The sequence below is a fragment of the Rhineura floridana genome, chromosome 3 (assembly GCF_030035675.1).
Source record: "Rhineura floridana isolate rRhiFlo1 chromosome 3, rRhiFlo1.hap2, whole genome shotgun sequence".
In the NCBI taxonomy this organism is placed as follows: Eukaryota; Metazoa; Chordata; class Lepidosauria; order Squamata; family Rhineuridae; genus Rhineura; species Rhineura floridana.
The window spans coordinates 164,242,952-164,263,552 of NC_084482.1; the positions used below are offsets into that span (position 1 = coordinate 164,242,952).

The window sequence follows — 20,601 nt, forward strand, 5'->3', positions numbered from 1 at the left end:
AGGTTAATGCTGGTACGTACACTGCAGGGGTAATGAGTTATTGAGCAGCAGGGACAGACCTACAGAAAAGCTCACAGGACCTCCTCCTGCAATTTGACCTTGTCTTTAGGGCACACCTCCTCTTCCCGAGAATGGTTTTCCTGTACTATTCCTATGCAATAACTGAGTTGTTTTGTCTTTGTTGTGCTTGTTCTAAGACACAAGTGCTGGCTTACCATGTTATAAATTACATCGATAAATCAAGCCATTTTCATGCAACTTAGTTTTAAACCCACACTGATCTTCTCATAGAAGGGCTGTGTGTATGGGAAATTATGAGTACATATTAAACTCACTGCACTATGTTTTTACTCTTTTATAAATGACCTTGGGCCAGTCACTGCCTCTCAACCTCAGAGGAAGGCAATGGTAAACCACCTCTGAATACCACTGACCATGAAAACCCTATTCATAGGGTCACCATAAGTCAGGATCGACTTGAAGGCAGTCCATTTCATTTCATTGATTTAAAAGGTCCCCACCACAACAGAAAGGAGGAAAAGAACAGACACATTTGGCAAGGGATGGCAACCTGCAGCCCAGGGATCACTTGCAGCACCCAGAACTATCTGACCCGTTCATTTCTTTCCTCATTCTTGCATTCCTATTAAAATAGCATGACAGAGAAATAAGTGTAGAGGAAAGGAACCAGAAGTGAATTACTAGAAATTACTATTAGTACAAGACGGCTTGCCCACCTCCGACATACAGTCTCCAAAAGATTATCCCTGAGGGAATGTGGCCCTCAAGAGAGAGATGATGTGAGAGATTATTTATGTGAAGTGGGAACTATGTTGCAGTTTGCTATTAAAAGTGGGACCTAAATCTTAAAATATTGGTATTAGGTAGGCACCCTTGCAATACTATTTTAGGTACTTGTTAAAAACTTTATTTCAGCAAACTATCCAGATGCATAATGTACATATACATTATGTAAATTAACATTGGCTGATTTTAACAATTTTATTGATAATTGTTCTATTATAGTCTTATGAGTACCACTCAAAGGCTTGTTGATTAAGTAGTTTGTCACTTACCCCCCCCCCCGAAATTAGATAATAAGAAGCCTGCAATAGAAGTCATTCCCTGCATGTTTGTTTTCTTCTGGTAATGAGGTCTGCAAAGCCCTTCTAAATGATATTGCAGAAGGAATCTAAGTAGGCATGAAATCGTATGTTTACATAAGAATAAACAGATTGGTGGAGGAAATGCCAGCCTCTACTGCAGCTAAAATCCAGATCTTTTAGGCCATCATTGTTCTGCAAATGAATCCATTTTCACTTTCCTCACAATTCATAGTTGATTTGCACATCATTGCACTTAAATGTGTGCAGTTTAATTGGCCTTTAAAAAGCATGGAGATTAAGCAGAGAGGCAAGGGGAAAAACAAAATGTGGAATTTGTTTACAGGGACTAGACAGCAATCCTTGCAAATGTAGTTTATAATTTCCTGAAATACCAGTCAGCCTCTCCATCCACTAGCCTCAGTCTAATTAACCATTTGCATACTGTAGGTATGAGAAACTTAGTGACCATCCAGATGTTATTGGGCTTCAACTCCCATCAGCCCCAGCTAGGGATGATGAGAGTTCCAGTTCCAACAGCTGGGGGGCCGCAGGTTCCCCAGTCCAGGCATAGTGTTTAAAAACTTGTACCTGCAAGAGTTGCTACAAGCCACACAAGGTCTGTAGTGCTGGCTTTGCTGATCATTGCTAGACTAGTAGAAGCTGCACAAGTTACGTCTACAAATGCACTCCTAACCTTTCTGTGATACATCTTCAGGCATGTGTCGCTTAGCACCATTAATTAGTTGGGAAAACTGCTTTCTATATTAAACCTTTGAAATAGCTGGCAATTATGGCCCAAAATCTTTTTGTGGCATGATATATTGAACTTGAAATGACCCCAGTAGCAACTCAGAAGTAAAATAGCTCAAGTGGAAGGGGTTAACATCTTCACCTTTCCTCACTTGTTCAAAAGCAGCTCTTACATTGGGCTCTCCAGCTGCTAGGAACTTTGTTTTATGGCTCCATACCCAAATCTGACTATAATCCATTCAAGCCTTCCATTCTCATGTTTGCTGAAGATTTATATAGATTATGTATATTAACCTTCAAGTAGCTCATCTTTTCCTATTTACACAGTATGAACAAATGCAATTTTTTCTGCTAACCTTGCTTCTACTTTTGCCCTTACTAGAACCCAAGATTCCAGCTAGTTTTATCTTTTCCCCAGAAGAACATTTAGCTCCATACCCCAATTAAGACAGCTAAGTTGCTTACACCTTTACAAGTCTGTAACAAGAATTCCCCCATCCAGATGTTTGGGAAGTTAAAGTATTTTTCAATATCAAATAGCATGAGCTATACATAATTGTTCCGATTAGCTTAATTAGGTACAAATCATACACAAAAGATCTTGAGGTGTGGGGTAACTGAATTTGTTATAGACCAGCTGTGAGCTGATCAATATAGAGTGAAGGTTTAAGTGAGATATATGGAACCCAAATGCCTCCAGATATTGTTAGTCTCAAGCACGGTCAATGGTTAAGGATGGTAGGAGTTGTAGTCTAACAGACTCTGGAGATCCACCAGTTCCCTGACCCCGTTTTAAGGCATAGCTAGGTCATGCACATTTTAAGGAAAAAGCTTTTCTATTAGACAAATGGTGCAGGAATACAAATTTCTACCTTACAAAGCTTTAGGGAGGTGACTGCATATTCCACAGACTAAGTTTAGAGGCTTTGCTCCCTGTGAAGAGAATACAGTTTACTAGAGCCCCAAGGGCCTTGAACTTATGAAAGTTTCAATGAGTACAGGAATAGTAAGAGTCTAAAATTTGGAGACCTGAGCAGGATGTATTCTTACCCCACTTCAGGCACACAGACCTTGAAGAGTCCAATTACATACATGTCAGCATGACCCTGAAAACGTAAGTTTATTGGATAAAGCTAAACAGCAGTAAAACAAAATGCCATCCACCTAAATAAAAAATTCACATATTTACATAGATTGGTAAATGTAGAAGTTGTTCACATGCCAAGATTAATGCACAGGTTAAAATGTTGATAGTGGTTTTTGATGTCAAAATGCTGAAAGCAGTGAAGTATGCACACAAAAAAACCCCAATCCAAACACACTAAATTCAGCAACAGGCCAATTACCTAACAGTAATTTGGTTCTCGCAGGAAAAAAATCCTGACACATTCTAGTTCACCTTCCTTATTTTTAGGCACAAGCAGAGAGTCTAGTCAAGTATAGCAGTCTATAGTACAATACAGTACAATAGCAAGTTATTGACCCTTCTCTACAGCACCAACAACACAGGATTTATTGAAGCATATAGAGTTAAAAATGCAAGCTCAATTTGCAGATGGAGGCAATACTTGTGTCTGTGCAACAGTGCAGTAGTTTGTATGGGAACAGTAAGGCCATGGCAGTATAAATCAAAACTGGATGTTGTGGGGTACATTCATGTGTTAAGTTGGTCCAAGAGCTATAGCAAAGCTACTGTAACATTCTATAAGTATTCATACATTTCACCTGCAATACTTTTAACACACATATTCACTTATTGCAGCCACTGTATGATCCCATCTTATTTTCCCCAGACCATTTGACAGAACTGTGGCAGTTTTTTTTATAAATATTCCTTGGCATTATAAAGACATCACTTGTGGCCTTTTGGCAGATATTATTTGAAAGTAAAACAGGAATGACAGTATTAGACCTGAAGGGTTTTGCCATGCATGCAGAGTAGCAAAGACAAACTATATTGTGGCTGTTCATAGTAGTTGAGTCCAGTATGAAATGTTTCTCCTTTGAGAAATCATTTGTACTGGATCAGGCATATAATGAACATGCCCCTAAATATATAAAACCTACATTAACATGGACTCTGAAAAGTGTAGCATCCAAGTACATGCAGGTGTTGCTTTAAAAAAACACACACACACACAATAAGGGGCACCACAAGCAGTGCACCATATATTTGTATGCATACAGTGGGCTACATCAACACTGTATGAACAAAACCAGCCTTAACAAGTCTGTCCCTTTAAATATTGACATTGCCAAGAAGGTAAAGCTACAAAAGTAGTGTTAATGTTTATGATTCATACACCTCTATGCTGTGTAGAAGCTTACCAAGAAACAGGATCAGTTCACTGATTCTCGTGTGCTTCAAAACACCATTTAACACTTCTTATCCTGTGGACTTTTACACATGATTGCGCACCAAGAAAGCAGACAAACCTAGAGTTGTCACAGTAGCATAGTTATTTCCTACCACCAAGTGCAACTGTGCTCAACTATTCCATTAAGAGAAGGACAAGCCAAACAGTGAGAGATTCTTTTGTGCTGGGAGTCAGTGTGACACCAACGGAGTGTCATGCAGCTGGACTGGCCTTGCAAAGCATTTCAAGGAGCATGTGATTGTTACTCTAGTCTGAGATTCTCAAGTTCATTTGACGTGCCTGTGTGTTTAAATTCTTGAAAGCTTTATTCTGAAGTATTCTATTCCCCTTTAAAATTTCAGCATGTAAAGTTATTAGCAATGACCTGCACAGATACAAAAATTGACAAATGGCCATCTCATTCACTGGGATGAAGGAAGCTTGAGAATTCAAGGGAATTTAGTGATTTAATATCTAGTGGCTGGCACTTTCCATTGCAAACCATTTTACAACACATATCACATGCATCTGGTAGAAAAAGTTAGTACCCCATTTAAACAGTGTTTTAAAAGCTTTATAACCACAGTAAGTGGTGCTAGAATCCTTGTGCTGCCCTCTGTCAGCATCTTCAACGAGCCACTAAATACAAGAATTAAATAAGTTTGTTGAAAATCAAATATAAAAACTTGGCTCAGGAAGACCAGAGCAGAAACACACTGATTTAATGATAGCTTTTGAGAGGGGTATCCACTGCTACTGCTTAGATGAACTAATAAAAACATTTGCACGACTCATAACTCTAGCCAATTTTTATGACAGAAGTAGGAATATAAGTCTTCAGCAGTGCACATGGAGGCATGAACTTTGAAAAAAGGCAATTCCTTGGATACAGGAGGACTATCCTCGATAAACATTTCATCATGGAAGGAGCAGACAACAGATTATGGCCAATTGGGGGATGACTGGTGATATTTCAGCTTCTTCTAGACTTTGAATGCTGAATAAGCCACTGAAGTGTGATATCTAGAAGAAAAAGAAACATTGGTCATTTATCTCTGATATTCTACTTTCTGCAGTTGAACATCCAAATTTAAAAAATAAGATTAGGCTTATTTACACAAATATATATTTTAAAAGTTTAGAGTAGGGCTTGCCCATTTTCCTTTTCCAGATTCTGGAGGGAAAGACCACAGGAAAATAGCCAATAGACAGGCTAAATAAATGATCATAAATGATCAATTTATGGAAATACCTTTCAGAAGTTGGCCAAGCCCCAAGCATCTTGGAAGAAGTTCTTTGGATAGGTTTCAGGGTATTTTAACTCACTCAGTATTTCTGAATTGTTGCTACTTGTCCTTATGAAAAGATATGCTAAAAATAGGCAGGCAGTCAACAGTGTGGGACAAGACTAAATTCAGATTCTCTAAACCAGGAGGCATTACTCAAAGATTAAATGGATATATTGGTGCCTTGATGGTTGATCCTCAACACAGGCCTTGATCCAAAAAGCTTCTTCATGCATGTTCAAGAGCTGATGTGCACACTGCAGGGCCTTTACCATTTCAAACAGTAAATATTAGATGCATTATCAAAAGCTGTGCTTGTCGGATCCAGAACTCTGCCCACTGGACGCTCCACGGGAGGAAGCATGAAAAGGCAGTTTTTCCTGCCATTTCCCCATGCCCCTTCAAAAGCTGTTCAAAGCAAATGTGACTTCAGAGAATACTATGAAAGGTGGAGTGTGCAAGGGTGAGGAGAAATAGTAAAAAAACAGTCTCTCTCCAACACCATCCCCTTCCAGTGGGAGCCTCAGTCCGGTTGGCAAATGGTAGCAGCCCTCTCTGAGTCACTCTGATTACAGCTCTGAGGGTATAAGAAAATTAAGTTTTTATGGAGAACTTGTCTGTGAGTGGTTCAAAAATGTATCAAATTGGGCATACAAACTGAAACTAAGAAACAGCCTCAGAAATTAATCTGAAGCTTCTGGGCAAGGCCACTTTGGTTTAGAGGAATTCCAAATCTCTCCAAAGCAGGCTGGTTTTGCTACTCTCTTATTTAAGCCAACTACAGCCTATTTCACATTTTAAGTGAAGTGTGTGTGGTTAGTATATTTTTCTTCTCTTTATACATGGTTTTGTGATTACCTTTGAAAAAAATAAGACCCAAGTAATGCCATAGGACAGTTCCACTTTTCTGAGCTGAGGGGAAAGACTGAAGGTGCTTGCAACAGACTGCCAGTTAACACCATTCAAGGAGAGACATCTTGTAAAGCAGCCTTTCCCAACCAGTGTGCCTCCAGATGTTGTTGGACCACAACTCCCATCAGCCTCAGCCAGCATTGCCAATGGTCAGGAAGATGGGAGTTGTGGTCCTACAACATCTGGAGGCACACTGGTTGGGAAAGGCTGTTGTAAAGATTAGACTACAACACTTTAGCTCAGAAAAGTTCTGAATAAATGTCAGTTTCACTTTCTGAAACCACATGTTTGGTCTGTCTAGTTCCACAAGCAATTTATTACACAAAGTTATGAATTCATGAAATGCTAGGATGTGTTGGCAAGAACTGCTAAACATCTGAAAGGAAGTGTGCATATTTGCAAGAAGAGCCTTTATAACTCCAATTGCTGCTCTCAGGAGAAATTAGCACTTCTGTACTTTAATTACCTATATTGTCCTTTTCTTTGCAGGAAATGGAGTAGCAGCAAATTTCTCTGTCTTGAATAGCAGCCAGGTTCCTGAAATAAAAGCAGCACAGGAACACATTTGTGATCATCCGTGGCAGTGCCCCTCTTATTTTTAAAGTATTGCTATCCACACTGTAATTAATAGGAATATTTCTAAGGTAATTACTAGAAAGACATCTTGCGACTCTTTAAGAATCACATTATAATACAAAACTGGTCTCTTACAACATTTATCTTGCCCTACAAAGTTTAATTTTGAACAGAGTCAGCACAGAGCATCTTACCATAATCACTTACATTTTTTCAATAAGTTGCTTCTCATCCAAAGCATTAGGAAGATCTCTTTTGTTTCCAAGTACTAAAACCTGAAAAGGGAAGGTACTGTATTTATTTGTATTCTTATAAAGGCAGCTTACATTCTATTTAAAACAAGACACTAATCCATTTCTTGTAAACCAGAACAGAGAGAAAACAAAACAGTAAATGTGAAAGAACTAAAGTTTCAGAATCTAGATAGCTAACCTAAAGCAGGTTTAGGAAACTCTGGTCTATGGGCCTAAACAGGCCCAGCACAGGTCTCAATTTGGCCTGCAAGGCCATTTCTCCCAAACCACACCCACCTCCCCCACACTTGATGTCATGTGATATGTGTGCAGCAGATAAAGGTACGGCTCCAAAGGAACAATCAGGAGCTTAAAGTGAGCACACCTTTAAAGAAGACTTTTTGAAATTGTTACCTGGCGGCATAATTACATCGGATGATTGAAAGGAGGCCAGCAGGTGGTGGGAGAGGAAAAGATCTGGCCTGCCAGCCACATCCAGTTTCCCACCTCTGACCTAAAGCAAATGGCCACAGACAAATGCAAAGTATGAGATAGTACCACTCTTAGGGTACCACTCTTAGGGTATACCTCTCTAGTGTGTACTACATTAATATGCAGTCCACACAGATCTCGTCCTGTACCTTTTTTCACCTCTGGTTTTCTTAGCCATGGGATAGAGAGCAGTGAAATATGACTATGCTATGGCTAGCCCACACTTTTGCACCACTAGCAGTGTTGTCAGATGCAACACAGCAGCTGCATGCAGGGGCAGTAAAGTAGTGAGACATGAACAAAGCAACCAAGAAGCAGAACTAGAAGGCTCCTTTCCATGCCATCCTAAAAGCTTTTTGGTGACCATTAGTCAGATATTGTCGGCTTTGGTATACAGGCCAGACGTATGGGCTTTAGTTAGCAGTTTAAAACCTTTTGAACCCAGGTTGTCAAAAAAAAAAACTTTCTCTCTCTGTCTTGCTGTCTGCTTAAATTTACCCAACATATCAGGTTATTTTTAACCACTTTTCACATTAGCAGATTGCACTCTGGGAAACATTAGAACTATCTTATTGTTTGGGGTATATTTCTGTTGTGGAAGCTTCTGCACAAGGATTGATGCAAACACAAGAGACAGATGTGCACATCAAAGACATGCTTAAGAACATAGAATGGATGGAGGTACAGAAGCTGAACACAAGTGCAAGCATTACTAACATATGAACAAGCTAGAGTTTATTTCGAAACAGGTTTCCTTCCTCCTCCCCAAACTTTCATCTTAAGTATTTCTATGGGATGACGAGCCAGACATTTACTACTTACAGGAATTCCTTGTAGCTGTGGTTTGTCTAGTAGATTGTGCAGCTCATTTCTAGAGGCTTCTATTTTTTCACGATCTGCAGCGTCTACCATATACCTGTTAAAGGAATGAGTTAAGTGACCACCAGGTTAATAGCATATACAATACAATCCTGCAGTACAACCCTGTCTGAACTAATGTAACTCTAGCAAAAAAAACAAAAACAAAAGCCCCATCCAACTACTAGAGGATCTAAAATAGATCACCAGTTAAACTAATGTACAGTGTATAAGCAACTTGCAACCCACATATTAACCTCAGCAATAGTGACTGCACTTCCCTGAGGTTGGCAAGTAGGTAGATTAAGACCCTTTTAAGATGCAGTGTGAACTAGGCCATATTAGAATATGATCTAATGTTTGTAGTTAGCCAGAATCCTGCTGGGAATTTCTGTGAGAGGTTACAGAATAATAGCCAAATGGAGTTATAGAGAGTAGGTGTGGAAGTCTTGCTAAGTCTTGTTTTCTATTTATTTTTATTTAACTATGTATAAACTGCCCCCCTCTAGGATGCACACCTTAATGTGGTGAGGGGGTCTGAGAGTACTGAAGAAGCTGAGAGCAATGACGTCAGGAGTCTAGAGCAAGAGGTCCAGGGTCACCCAAGGTGGAATGGTCAAAGTTGAGACACCAGACTAAGAGGCATCCAGACTCAGAGGAAGGCAGTGGTAAACCACCTCTGAATACCTTTTACTACGAAAACCCTATGAATAGACTATCCAAAATGCAGGGCTGTGGAGTCGGAGTCGTGGAGTCGGAAGCAATTTTGGGTGGAGTCGAAAGAAATGTACTGACTCCAACTTCAAAATAAATTTTGATTGACAAATTTTTTAAAATATAAATTCAAAATGTCAAAGAAGCTTCCCATGAAGTCAGCTGTAATTGAGCATTTCACCACAACTCAAGATGGAAAACATTTTGTGTGTCAGTGTATGACACAGGACCCAGATGAAGACAAATGCTGTGATGCCAAGATCAGCGCATATTCAGGCAGCAATAAAAATGCTCCTATGAGAGCTTCCAATTTAAAAAGACATTTACAGCCCTTTTCAGGGCTGTGGAGTTGGAAGCAATTTTGTGTGGAGTCGGAGTCAGACAGTAGAAAAATAGAGGAGTCGGAGTCGAAGGTTTGGCGTACCAACTCCACAGCCCTGCCAAAATGCAACACGAGATAGTGCTGGAAGATGAGACCCCCAAGTCAGATGGCACTGGGGGAGCTAATGGGGAAGAACAATGGACAAGTACAAGTAGCACTGTGACTAATGACACAGCTGGGTCAAAGCTGAAAGGAAGCCCAGAGGCTGATGCGCAGAGATGCGAAAGGAGAGTCTGGAGTTGCTCAACGTACACAATAGAAACATGGAATGTGAAAAGCATGAACCAGGGAAAGTGAGAAACTGTCAAGCAAGAAATAGAATATATCAACATTACAATACTTGGTGTGAGTGAATTAAAATGGACGGGAATGGGACACTTTCAATCAGGCAACTACGAAATATTTTATGCAGGAAATGAGAAATTAAGAAGAAACGGGCTTGCTTTAATACTGAGAAGGGATGTAGGAAAAACAATTAAGAGCTATAACGCAAGGTGTGAGTGAGCTATATCAGTGAGATTTAACGGGAAACCTGTTAACATAACCATAATCCAAGTCTATGCTCCATTGGCAAACACAGAAGAAGAGGAAACTGAGAGATTTTACACAGAAGTACAGGAAGAAATTGATCACACACCAAAGCAGGATGTTCTGATAATCGTGGGGGACTGGAATACAAAAGTAGGGAACAGAGAAAAAGTAGAAATTGTGGGAAAACGGGGCTTAGGAGATAGAAATGCAGGAGAGAGACTTCTTGAATTCTGTGAAGCCAATAATTTGTTTCTTGCAAACAGATTTTTTGAGCAACCAAAAAGAAGACTGTACACATGGACATTACCAAATGGTCAATATAGGAATCAAACTGATTATTTAATTGGAAGCAGAAGATTGAGAAGTTCCATACTTCCTGCAAAAACAGGACCAGGAGCAGACTGTAGTACAGATTATGAACTGGTAATATAGAAAATCAGAGTAAAGCTAAAGAACAAAGCAATCATAATACCAAAATACAATTTAAATAACATCCCAGAAGAATATAAACATCAAATAAGGAACAGATTTGAGGCTTTAAACCTAGCTGACAGAGAACCAGAAGAACTATGAAGTCAGAGACTTTATTAGGGAAGAATGCAAAAAGAGAATACCATATATTCCAGCATATAAGACGACTGGGCGTATAAGACGACCCCCAACTTTTGAGAAGATTTTCCTGGGTTAAAAAGTCATCTTATACGCCGGAATAACAGCCCCCAACCACAGCCACAACTCTTCAACCCGCATGCCCCCATAGCAACCCGCCCCCAGCCGCAAGAAAGACCCTGATCCCCGTTTAAAAAGCCAGCGTCCCTCTCCCCTTTCTTCCCTGCATGGCCAGAGCCCCCTCGCCCCATAGCCCGCACCGACCTTTGCCCACCAAGAAGTGGATGTCGCTGAACACCTCGTTCTTGAAGAGGAAGGTGAAGCGCTCCTGCACCGTCGGCTTCGTCGCCTGCCAGTTGTAGGCCGGCGGCGGCGGAGGGAGCCGAGGAGGAGGCCGCAGGGGCAGCTGTCGGCAGCGGGTTCCCGCCTCCGCCGCCTCCCGCTGCTGCTGCCGCCGCCTGGTGGTTGTGCGTCAGCGGAGGTGCCGGCGCGGCCTGCGGCAGCGAGAGCAGCTAGAGCGGCCCGCCGTTGGCCGCCCGAGGAGGAGCAGCCGCTGCCGCCGCGGCCCCGTCGCTCGCCTGAGCAGCCACGGGTGGAGGAGCAGCAGCAGCGGCGGGAGGTGGTGCAGGCGAGGCCGCCATGGAGGAGAAGGACGCAGGGAGGCTGCTGCTGCTGCCGCCGCCCGGTGGTTGTGCGTCAGCGGAGGCGCCGGCGCGGCCTGCGGCGGCGAGAGCATCGAAAGCGGCCCGCCGTTGACTTCCGGGAAGGGTGACTTCGCTTGTGCCTGCTTTTGGGACGGGCTCCCGCCTCAAAAGAAGCTTATTCAGATATAAATCAGTCAGAACATTTTTTTTTTTGACTGATGAAATTTCTCCCGGGCAGGGAGAAACGTAGAGATCAACCTCAAAAGCCTGTTTTTGTTGGGAGGACTGGATTTCATTAATTTATGAGATAAGGTCCAGCCAACAATGCCGGACGGACTTCCGAACAAGCTCTATCTGCTTAAGCGATACGTTTATCTTTTCTTTAAAGAGAGAACGGACTAACAGGCAAGCACCCTTCTTTCTATTATTTTTTTTACTTGGTTTAAATTGTTGCAGCAAAAGGAGATTTGTCAGATTGATCGGCTTTGGACAGCTTCTGGGTGAGCTATAACTCTTCTCTGTTATCCACGAAATTAACAGCTTATCTCTGTTTCTGTTGCAAAAAGCTGTCCTGGAAGTGCATTCTAAAGATATACACAGAAGAGGGATTTCTATTCCTGATTTCTATTCCAAGGAATATTATATTGTCTGGGACTATTCTCTTTTTGGTCTATTTTATTTTGACGAATCTGCTTCTTCACGACGCCACTAACTGTTTTGATGCTGGGAACTAAATTTGTTTTGCATTCTTGAACATAGAGAGATAAGGCAGGTTGCTCTGTTTATACTGTGATGTCATCAAGCCTGGAATATTAACCCAATTGTTGCTGAAATAAGAAGTGGTTTTTCTTTATTTTTGTTTTGCTTTGTTTTCGTGGTTTTAAAAATGGCAATCAAGAAAGTGGCTGAGAATCTGGAAGTAACTATGTTTCAGAAAATAATGGATGAGATTGAGATAACGAAACAAACCCTGCGACAGGGTAGTAAGGAGCTGAAAATTGAACTGAGCAAAATGACGCAGGAGTTTAAAGAAATAGGGGATCCTGTGAGAGAGGAGAATGAGATCAGAGATGAGAAAAGAAAAAATAAAGGGAAGATACAAGCCCTGGCGATTGGAACAAATGTGGAATTGGAAAAAGATCTGGAGTTTATGGATTTTAGAAATAAAATCTACTGTTTGGAATTTAACGTTATCTCTGAAGAAATTAATGAAGATATTAGAGATAAAGTTATCAATGGCTTGGATAATCTTCTGGACTGGAATGATGTGATGGAGCTTGATATAGAGAAAATCTATGGAATTAACTGCAGCCATGTGACAATGGAAAAACTCTTAAGAGATGAGCCAGTGCATTTTGTAAAAAAGAAGAACACAGATATGACCTTACAACAGTATTTCAGCAACTTATTCAGAATGGATGGCAAGAAAATATTTGGGATAGAGGAAATTCCCATCAGACTCTTATTATATGACTATGGCTACAACAGCAAGATTATTATGGAATACTGATAATGGAAGATTGGACACTGAAATTACTGGACTTAACAGGACTATTGAAGATGGAAGATGGAACTAATAGGGATAATGGAATAATGGCTATTGAAATTATTGGACCTAACAGATTCTGATGAGATGGATTAATCGAAATGTTTATTTGGACTATGGTTATGACAATAAGATTATTATAATTATTAACGAGATGGATTAATTGACATGTTTATTTGGAGAAAAATTGATAGATATATTTCTTAAAGAATTGAAACCTCTCTTTGACTTTTTGTGGAAAGAATAAAGTAATGTTTATGAGATTTGATGATTAATTAAGATAACTACTGGAGGAAAGTGATTTTATAATATGATTTAAGAGACAGGATTGTTATATATTGTAGACCTATAACTGATTTGATATGTGACAAATGGGAAGTCAACATTTTATTTTTTTTTGTTTAATCATTTTTGTTTTGTTTTGTTTTTTGTCTTTGAATGTTTTATGATTTTGTTTTGTATGTTTTATGAAAATTTGAATAAAAATTATTGTAAAAAAAAAAAAAAGAAAGCGGCCCGCCATTGGCCGCCCGAGGAGGAGCAGCCGCCGCCGCCGCGGCCCCGTTGCTCGCCTGAGCAGCCGCGGGCGGAGGAGCAGCAGCGGCGGCGGGAGGCAGCGCAGGCGAGGCCGCCACGGAGGAGAAGGATGCGGGGAGGCTGCTGCTGCTGCTCCCCACCCCGGCCGCCATTTTGCGGCAGAGGAGGCCGTGCAGGAGATGGCGGGGACGGAGGAGCAATGGGGATTCCCCTCAGGGGAGGGGACGCCGGGCCAGGCTGCAAGCAGGAGAAATACTATATTCCGGCGTATAAGACGACACCCGGCATATAAGACGACCCCCAACTTTTGTGAAGATTTTCCTGGGTTAAAAAGTCGTCTTATACGCCGGAATATACGGTACCTCTAATTAAAGAGAGAGAAAGACCTCAATGGATGACTGATGGAACTCTTAAAATGATTAAAGAGAAAAGGAAAGCAAAAGCAAAGGAGAGAGAAACACAGTTAGAACTCTAAATGCAATAATACAGCAACTAGTATGGAGGGAAAAAGAGAACTACTACAACAATTATTGTGCAGAAATACAAGAGGACAACAAGAGCGCTATTCCAAAAGATTAGAGAAATGAAAGGGAAATTCAAACCAAGAGTAGGGATGTTGAATAAACAACAGGGGAACACACTGACTGACCGACAAAATAAAAGATGGAAGCAACACACTAAAGAACTCTAGAGATGCAAGGATGGCAGATTCATTCACGGAGGTGAAAGTTGCACTTAAAATACATGGAAGAAACAAATCACCAGGAACAGATGGCATACCAACCAAGTTGCTACAAGTTACTGAGACAGAATCTGTCCAAATTTTGACAAAAAATTGTTGAATATGTAAAATAAAACAATGGAAGCGTTCAATATACATCCCAATTTCAAAGAAAGGGGATCCCAGGGAATGCAGTAATTATCAAACTGTTGCCTTAATATCCAATGCAAGTAAAGTAATGCTCAAGATTCTACAACAAAGGCTCTTACCATATATGGAACGAGAAATGCCAGATGTCCAAGCTGGATTTAGAAAGGGAAGAGGCACCAAAGATCATATTGCAAACATACATTGGATAATGGAATGGACCAAGGAATTTCAGTAGAAAATCACCCTATTCTTTATAGATTACAGCAAAGCCTTTGATTTTGTAGATCCCAAAAACCTATGGAATGCTTTAAAAGAAATGGGGATGCCACAGCATCTGATTGTTCTGGTAAGCAACCTATATTCTGGACACGAGGCTACTGTAAGGACAGAATATGGAGAAACAGATTGGTTCCCCATCAGAAAGAGAGTGAGACAGGGGTGTATTATATCACCCTATTTGTTTAATCTATATGCAGAACATATCATATGGAAAGTGGGGTTGGACCAAGATAAAGGAGGTGTGAAAATTGGAGGGAGAAATATCAAGATATGCAGGCGATACCACACTACTAGCAGAAACCAGTAATGATCTGAAACGATTGGTGATAAAAGTTAAAGAGGAAAGCACAAAAGCAGGACTACAGCTAAATGTCAAGATATCTAATGACAACAGAAGATTTATCTAACTTCAAAGTTGACAACGAGGACATTGAACTTGTCAAGGATAATCAATACTTGGCGCAGTCATAAATGGAGACAATAAAGAAATCAGAAGGAGACTAGGACTGGAGAGGGCAGCTATGAGAGAACTAGAAATGGTCCTCAAATGCAAAGATGTATCACTGAACACTAAAGTCAGGATCATACAGACCACGGTATTCCCCGATCTCTATGTATGGATGTCAATGTTGGACAATGAAAAAAGCGGCTAAGAGAAAAATCAACTCGTTTTAAATGTGGTATTGGAGGAGAGCTTTGCGCTTACTATGGACAGAGAAAAAGGCAAATAATTGGGTCATAGCACCAATTAAACCAGAACTATAATTAGAAGCTAAAATGATGAAGATGAGATTATCATACTTTGAACACATAATGAGAAGACATGATTCAGTAGGAAAGACGATAGAAAAAGAGGAAGGCAAAACAAGAGATGGATGGATTCCATAAAGGAAGCCACAGACCCGAACTTACAAGATCTGAACAGCGTGGTTTATAATAGATGCTATTGGAGGTCACTGATTCATGGGGTTGCCATAAGTCGTAATCTACTTGAAGGCACATAACACACATGTATAAACTGCACTTTCGTATCAAATATTACAAGGTGGTAGACAGACTAAAAACACAGTACTGCAATAAAAAAAATCAGTAAGACCTGGTTGGCAAAGGATCTCATATTTGAAAACCCTTTATTTCTATTCATTGGAGGTTGCCTGGGAAGCTCAATTTGAATTAAAAGGCTTACTAAATATTTTAAAATAAATATAAAATTATTGCCAAGCTTTCATTGGTAGCCATGTGATCTAGAAACTTCATTTTAAACAGCAGCCACTGTAGGCTATCAGATCCCAGGTTTATGCAGAAATACTGTGTACTCATTCATGCAATACACACAACAATAGTTTCTAAAAATAAATCCTTTGTCGTGTTCACGTTTGTACTTGACAAACCCAGGATTGCCAAGCACTTGAGATTAAATGCTATTGAGCAGTTAAGATATTTCTTTGGACAGTAAAATATAACACTGATAGAGTTCAAAGGAAAGGAAACCCAAGTTTGAAGCTCATAGCTGAGCCACTGAGGGTAGAACATGGCATTAGAGCTCTTAGAAAGACTAAGCACAATACAAGCAGCCGCAAGATGTCTCCACTTACACAATAGCATTAACTCCTCTGCAATAGCGCTCCCACATACTTCGGAATCGTGGCTGTCCTCCTATATCCCAGATCTTTTTAGAGACAGAATAGAGAATTATGTTTAGAGACTGAATTCAAAGTTACAAGGACTAAATTCAGTTTAATAAAGGAAACTATGTAGACCAAAAACCTGAAGGCATTTGGTCTACCAGAAGGAGCAACAAAGCAGCTATCCTCTTAACGTTGCTTCTACTGCAACATGAGGTTATGCAAAGATGCTTACATCTGTAGAAAAAATGACCCAAGGAACACAAATAACTCAAGTTATAGTGACAGAACATGGCATACGCAATCAGCACTGCTCCTATCCAGCAGGAACTGTGAATTGCTGTAAACCACCCAGAGAGCTTCGGCTATGGGGCGGTATACAAGTGCAATAAATAAATAAATAATAAATAATAGGCCCATTTCAATTCACCTGCTCTAGGTAGACAGTTTTACAGAGGTGCATCAGAACACCAAGCCTTGATTCTCATCTGCTTTCCATTTGGATGTCCAGTGCTGTTGTAAGCAACTTATCAATGCTGCCCCCTGCTCCTATGAACGCTCACGCATGCATCTTGCACGTCCCACCTTAAAAAACAGCTGGATTGAGGATGTGCATGATTAACTGCACCCTTATTATTCATTAAGGACTCAATAACACTCTTCACCACATTCCCTAACAGCCTATTAAACACTGAAGAAGGTAAGACTACATACTTAATTATACAATCTGTGCATACCCATTGTCTGGTTTACTCCAACTGTCTTAAAAGTGAATATAATCCTACAAAGAACTGTACTTTACAGTAGGAAAGGGAAGTCTGGGGTACTCCAATGTTGTTGGACTACAGTTTCTATCATCACTGGCCATGCTGGCTGGAGCTGATGGGAGCTGGGTGGAACTGATTCCCCAACCCTGATTAATCATGACAGCATCTGAAAGAATATTTGCCAAGATTTATTGGGTGCTGGTTGTCTCAGCAGTTAGGGGTTTTTTAAAGTATTGTTTATAACTCATTGAATAATCATGATTCTTCTAGACCAGGCTAAATGCTTTTCAAACGTAAAACACTAAGCAAGTATTTATTTATTAATTACATTTATATCCTGCGCTTCCTCCAAGGAGGAACCCAGTGTGGCAAACAAAAACTAAACACACTGTAAAACATCTTTAAAACCAAAGTGATGCATGCAGTGCCCCTCTATTACAAGTATTTGAATCCTAGCAGATAATACTAATAGGTTGATGTGACTGCTGAGCTGTCAACTGAATGATGAGGTAGGATGGAAACATCTTGTGCCCTCTAAGCTTGACTTGTGCTCCTTTCATTTCTTCCTTTAGAAGTGGTAGCAATTCAATGCATTTATCTTCAGAAAAGCAGAAAAACATACCTTTATTGTGACATTACCCTTGGTAACTTTCCGCATGTTGAAGCCCACTGTGGGAATCATATCTTCACTGAATTGACCTGACTGAGGAGAGAAAAGAGCACAGTCATTAGTAGGGCAGACAGAGGATCTCTCAAGGAGCTTATTAGCTTCATAAATATGAACCTACTGTTTTCTCTCCAATGTCAGAATTATGGCTGAAATGCCAGAGAACATTTAAAACATACAACACAAACGAAGACTGCATGCTTCTTCCTAGCATCTTTTTCAGAGGGAACAAATCTGAAGTTAAGACAATCAATGAGCAAGTATCACATGTGAGGCCATGAAAATCATAAAAATGGGTGAGGGAGTAGGAAGAGAAGGAAAGGGAAGAAATAAGTCAGCTATATTGAATCACATACAACGGCCCCAAAAGGGCCTGTAGGATTATGAAGGTAGCATGGAATGAGTTCTCCTGTTTCCCAGCTACCCTGCAAGTTAAGTGTGCCACTCCCAAAAATAATTTCCCTGCAACCATGTTAAGAAAGTGTATTAGCCAATCAAGACAGAATGTCTCATCTTTTTCACATTGGTTATCAACCCAAAAAGCAGTACTCCCAACTCCCTGGTGCAACAGGATAGCATCTGGAAGAACCTGTAAGGTTTATGTGCATCATGGGAAGCTATACTGGCATCAAATTGCATAATTTCCAGGTATTAAACTTGAAAGTTTACTCTGGGATGTGTCTGGACCTGAAGAATCTGGGAAGTATGACAAGGTGAAATTTAAAACTAATACTGTACTGCAGATGAGTTATTGTGGACCATTGGACTTCAACTTTGTTGAGCAAAACTTCAGTAGTAGTTTCAGACAATAGAGTGCTTTTTACTCCCCACTCAACCTGACAACACACACAAATACCAATCTGCTAAATATTTAGGTGAAGCCCTGTATGCACTATTCTTCCTTCAAGTTGGTTGCTCTTTTGAGACTAAAGAATACTGACTGAGCAAGACCACTATCAAGCTATTTGGCTATGAGTAGGGGGTAAAGTGATACAGGAAAAGCCTGCTTTAGTCTGCAAATTTAAGTTTCAATTTGGTTTCAATGTTATGCTTATCACATTTGGGCTCATTCACACAGGAGCTGAACTCCCATTTTAAAGACGAAGCTTTTTCCATCGCGATGGGAGTTTAAAGATCACACTTTCTACCTTCCAATCACTGTTTTCTGTTCATACTGAAGGGAAAGAGTCAATCACGCAGCACCCTTTGCAGCAGACTTGCAGAATGGGAGCCAGCAGGAAATGACATAACAAAGAGAGGAGGAGGGAGCGGGCATGGACTCACAAAAGCATTGGAGCTCAGCGTCTACAAGCCTCTGGAGATGCTAAGCACAGATGGTTTTTCCTTCCCTTTTCGGATTAAAATGGGATCGAATTGCTGCGGATTAAAAGCTAAACGAATTGGGACGCCTTCCCTTTGCCTCCTACGTCATGTGATCGCTGTGAATTAAAAAGGCATGCAACTCAGATTAAAACACCATGTGAAATGGCCCATTATCTTGTAACATGGTGATTGGTATGATTAGTCACCACCCATCATATCAGTTGTAGGTCTGGTTGTGGGGTTATTTTACTACATAGGAAGTACAAATATTTAAAAGCAATTCTACAGTGATACAATAGTGTTATTCCTCAGCACCTTTAGGGAATCCCCCCCAAGATCTTGGCAGCATCGCTAAAGCCATTTAGAAGATTTTGCTGATGCCCAAATTTCTGCCCCTACCACTTAATGAACATTTGAAGTCCTGCACTGCACTTTGTTTGGGATTTCCCACTTACTGACTTACTGACATACAACTTGCAGCGTTTTTAAAATTAAATTAAGGTACAAAAGGTTACGCAATGATCAGAATGTGCTGTATCTTAAAATGGCAGGCCATTCAAATGCTGCAATCCAGAGTAGACCTGTATAGAGTCTGCATGGATCCAATCCATTTTTGGGGTTATGAACAACAAACATGCCACCACAGCTGGATCGAGACATACAGAGAATGTTTTCCCGATGTAATCTTAGTATAACATCACTAGAAAAGGGGGAAAAAACAGATCTATGAAGCACAAACATTCATTGCCTATTTCTTCACCTTTAGCCAGCATAATTAAGTACAACACTGAAAACTAAATGCTAGGCAGCCTATTCTACAGGCAAACTACTCAGCTGGACACACGCCACTCAAAATTGCATTCCACACAAAAAGAGCACTATGCAAGTATTCAATACACCCAAAGGGAAAATGTATTGCACTGAACTATCACACAATTTGGGAAGAGAATTTTTGATGTGAAAAGCAAAACATGTACTCTACAAACTTCAAGGAATTACTGTTACAAACAACCAAACTACAACCCACTTGTCAATGTGCTCATGTGTACTTGCAAGACGTGTTCAACTCAGGTAACTCTTAAGAATGGTGATTAGTTAACAAGAAAGCGTATTCACTACAAGCTTAGAGTTGGCAGGCAATCTAGTAAGTCCAATTCTATTTTAGTCACTATGGGTGAGAACTAGTTTTTAGGCTCTCTAGTCCTGGAAACAACAGCAACAGGACTGGCAAAAAATTAAGCTACTTGATTGTGCATTAGTGAGTCTCCATTCTGCCATGGAAAAACACACTTCTTTGCATTCCTCATTCTAAATTTTTGCTACCTTCTGCTTTGAGCTTTTTTAATTTACAGCATTACCACTTCCTCCCTCAATTTAACCAAATGCAACAGAATTGTCATGAGTTTGTAATCCATGCTCGTGACTAGGGAATCACCTGACCATTTAAAAGCAGGCAGCTCGAGACCTATAATCTCTCTTAGTTACTGGAATATATACTCATGAATATATTTTAAAACTGATGGTTCACAGGATGAC

General features: G+C 40.3%; 1 protein-coding gene across 2 annotated transcripts in view; it reads right to left on the minus strand.

Moving 5' to 3' along the window:
* Positions 1 to 2,957: 2,957 nt before the first annotated feature.
* Positions 2,958 to 20,601, minus strand: part of ARL8B (ADP ribosylation factor like GTPase 8B) — a 38,797-nt gene continuing 21,153 nt past the window's right edge. The window contains exons 1-7 of one of the 2 annotated variants that reach the window (XM_061618547.1): positions 17,864 to 18,146; positions 17,698 to 17,778; positions 16,279 to 16,352; positions 8,535 to 8,628; positions 7,195 to 7,262; positions 6,878 to 6,948; positions 2,958 to 5,236 (exon numbers count right to left, since the gene is read on the minus strand). In XM_061618547.1, coding sequence (XP_061474531.1) covers positions 5,187 to 5,236; positions 6,878 to 6,948; positions 7,195 to 7,262; positions 8,535 to 8,628; positions 16,279 to 16,352; positions 17,698 to 17,778; positions 17,864 to 17,956 — 531 coding nt within the window. In that variant the 5' untranslated portion in view covers positions 17,957 to 18,146 and the 3' untranslated portion in view covers positions 2,958 to 5,186. Of the gene's footprint in view, positions 5,237 to 6,877; positions 6,949 to 7,194; positions 7,263 to 8,534; positions 8,629 to 16,278; positions 16,353 to 17,697; positions 17,779 to 17,863; positions 18,147 to 20,601 lie in introns of those variants that run through there. The other variant, XM_061618546.1, reaches the window with a different exon arrangement.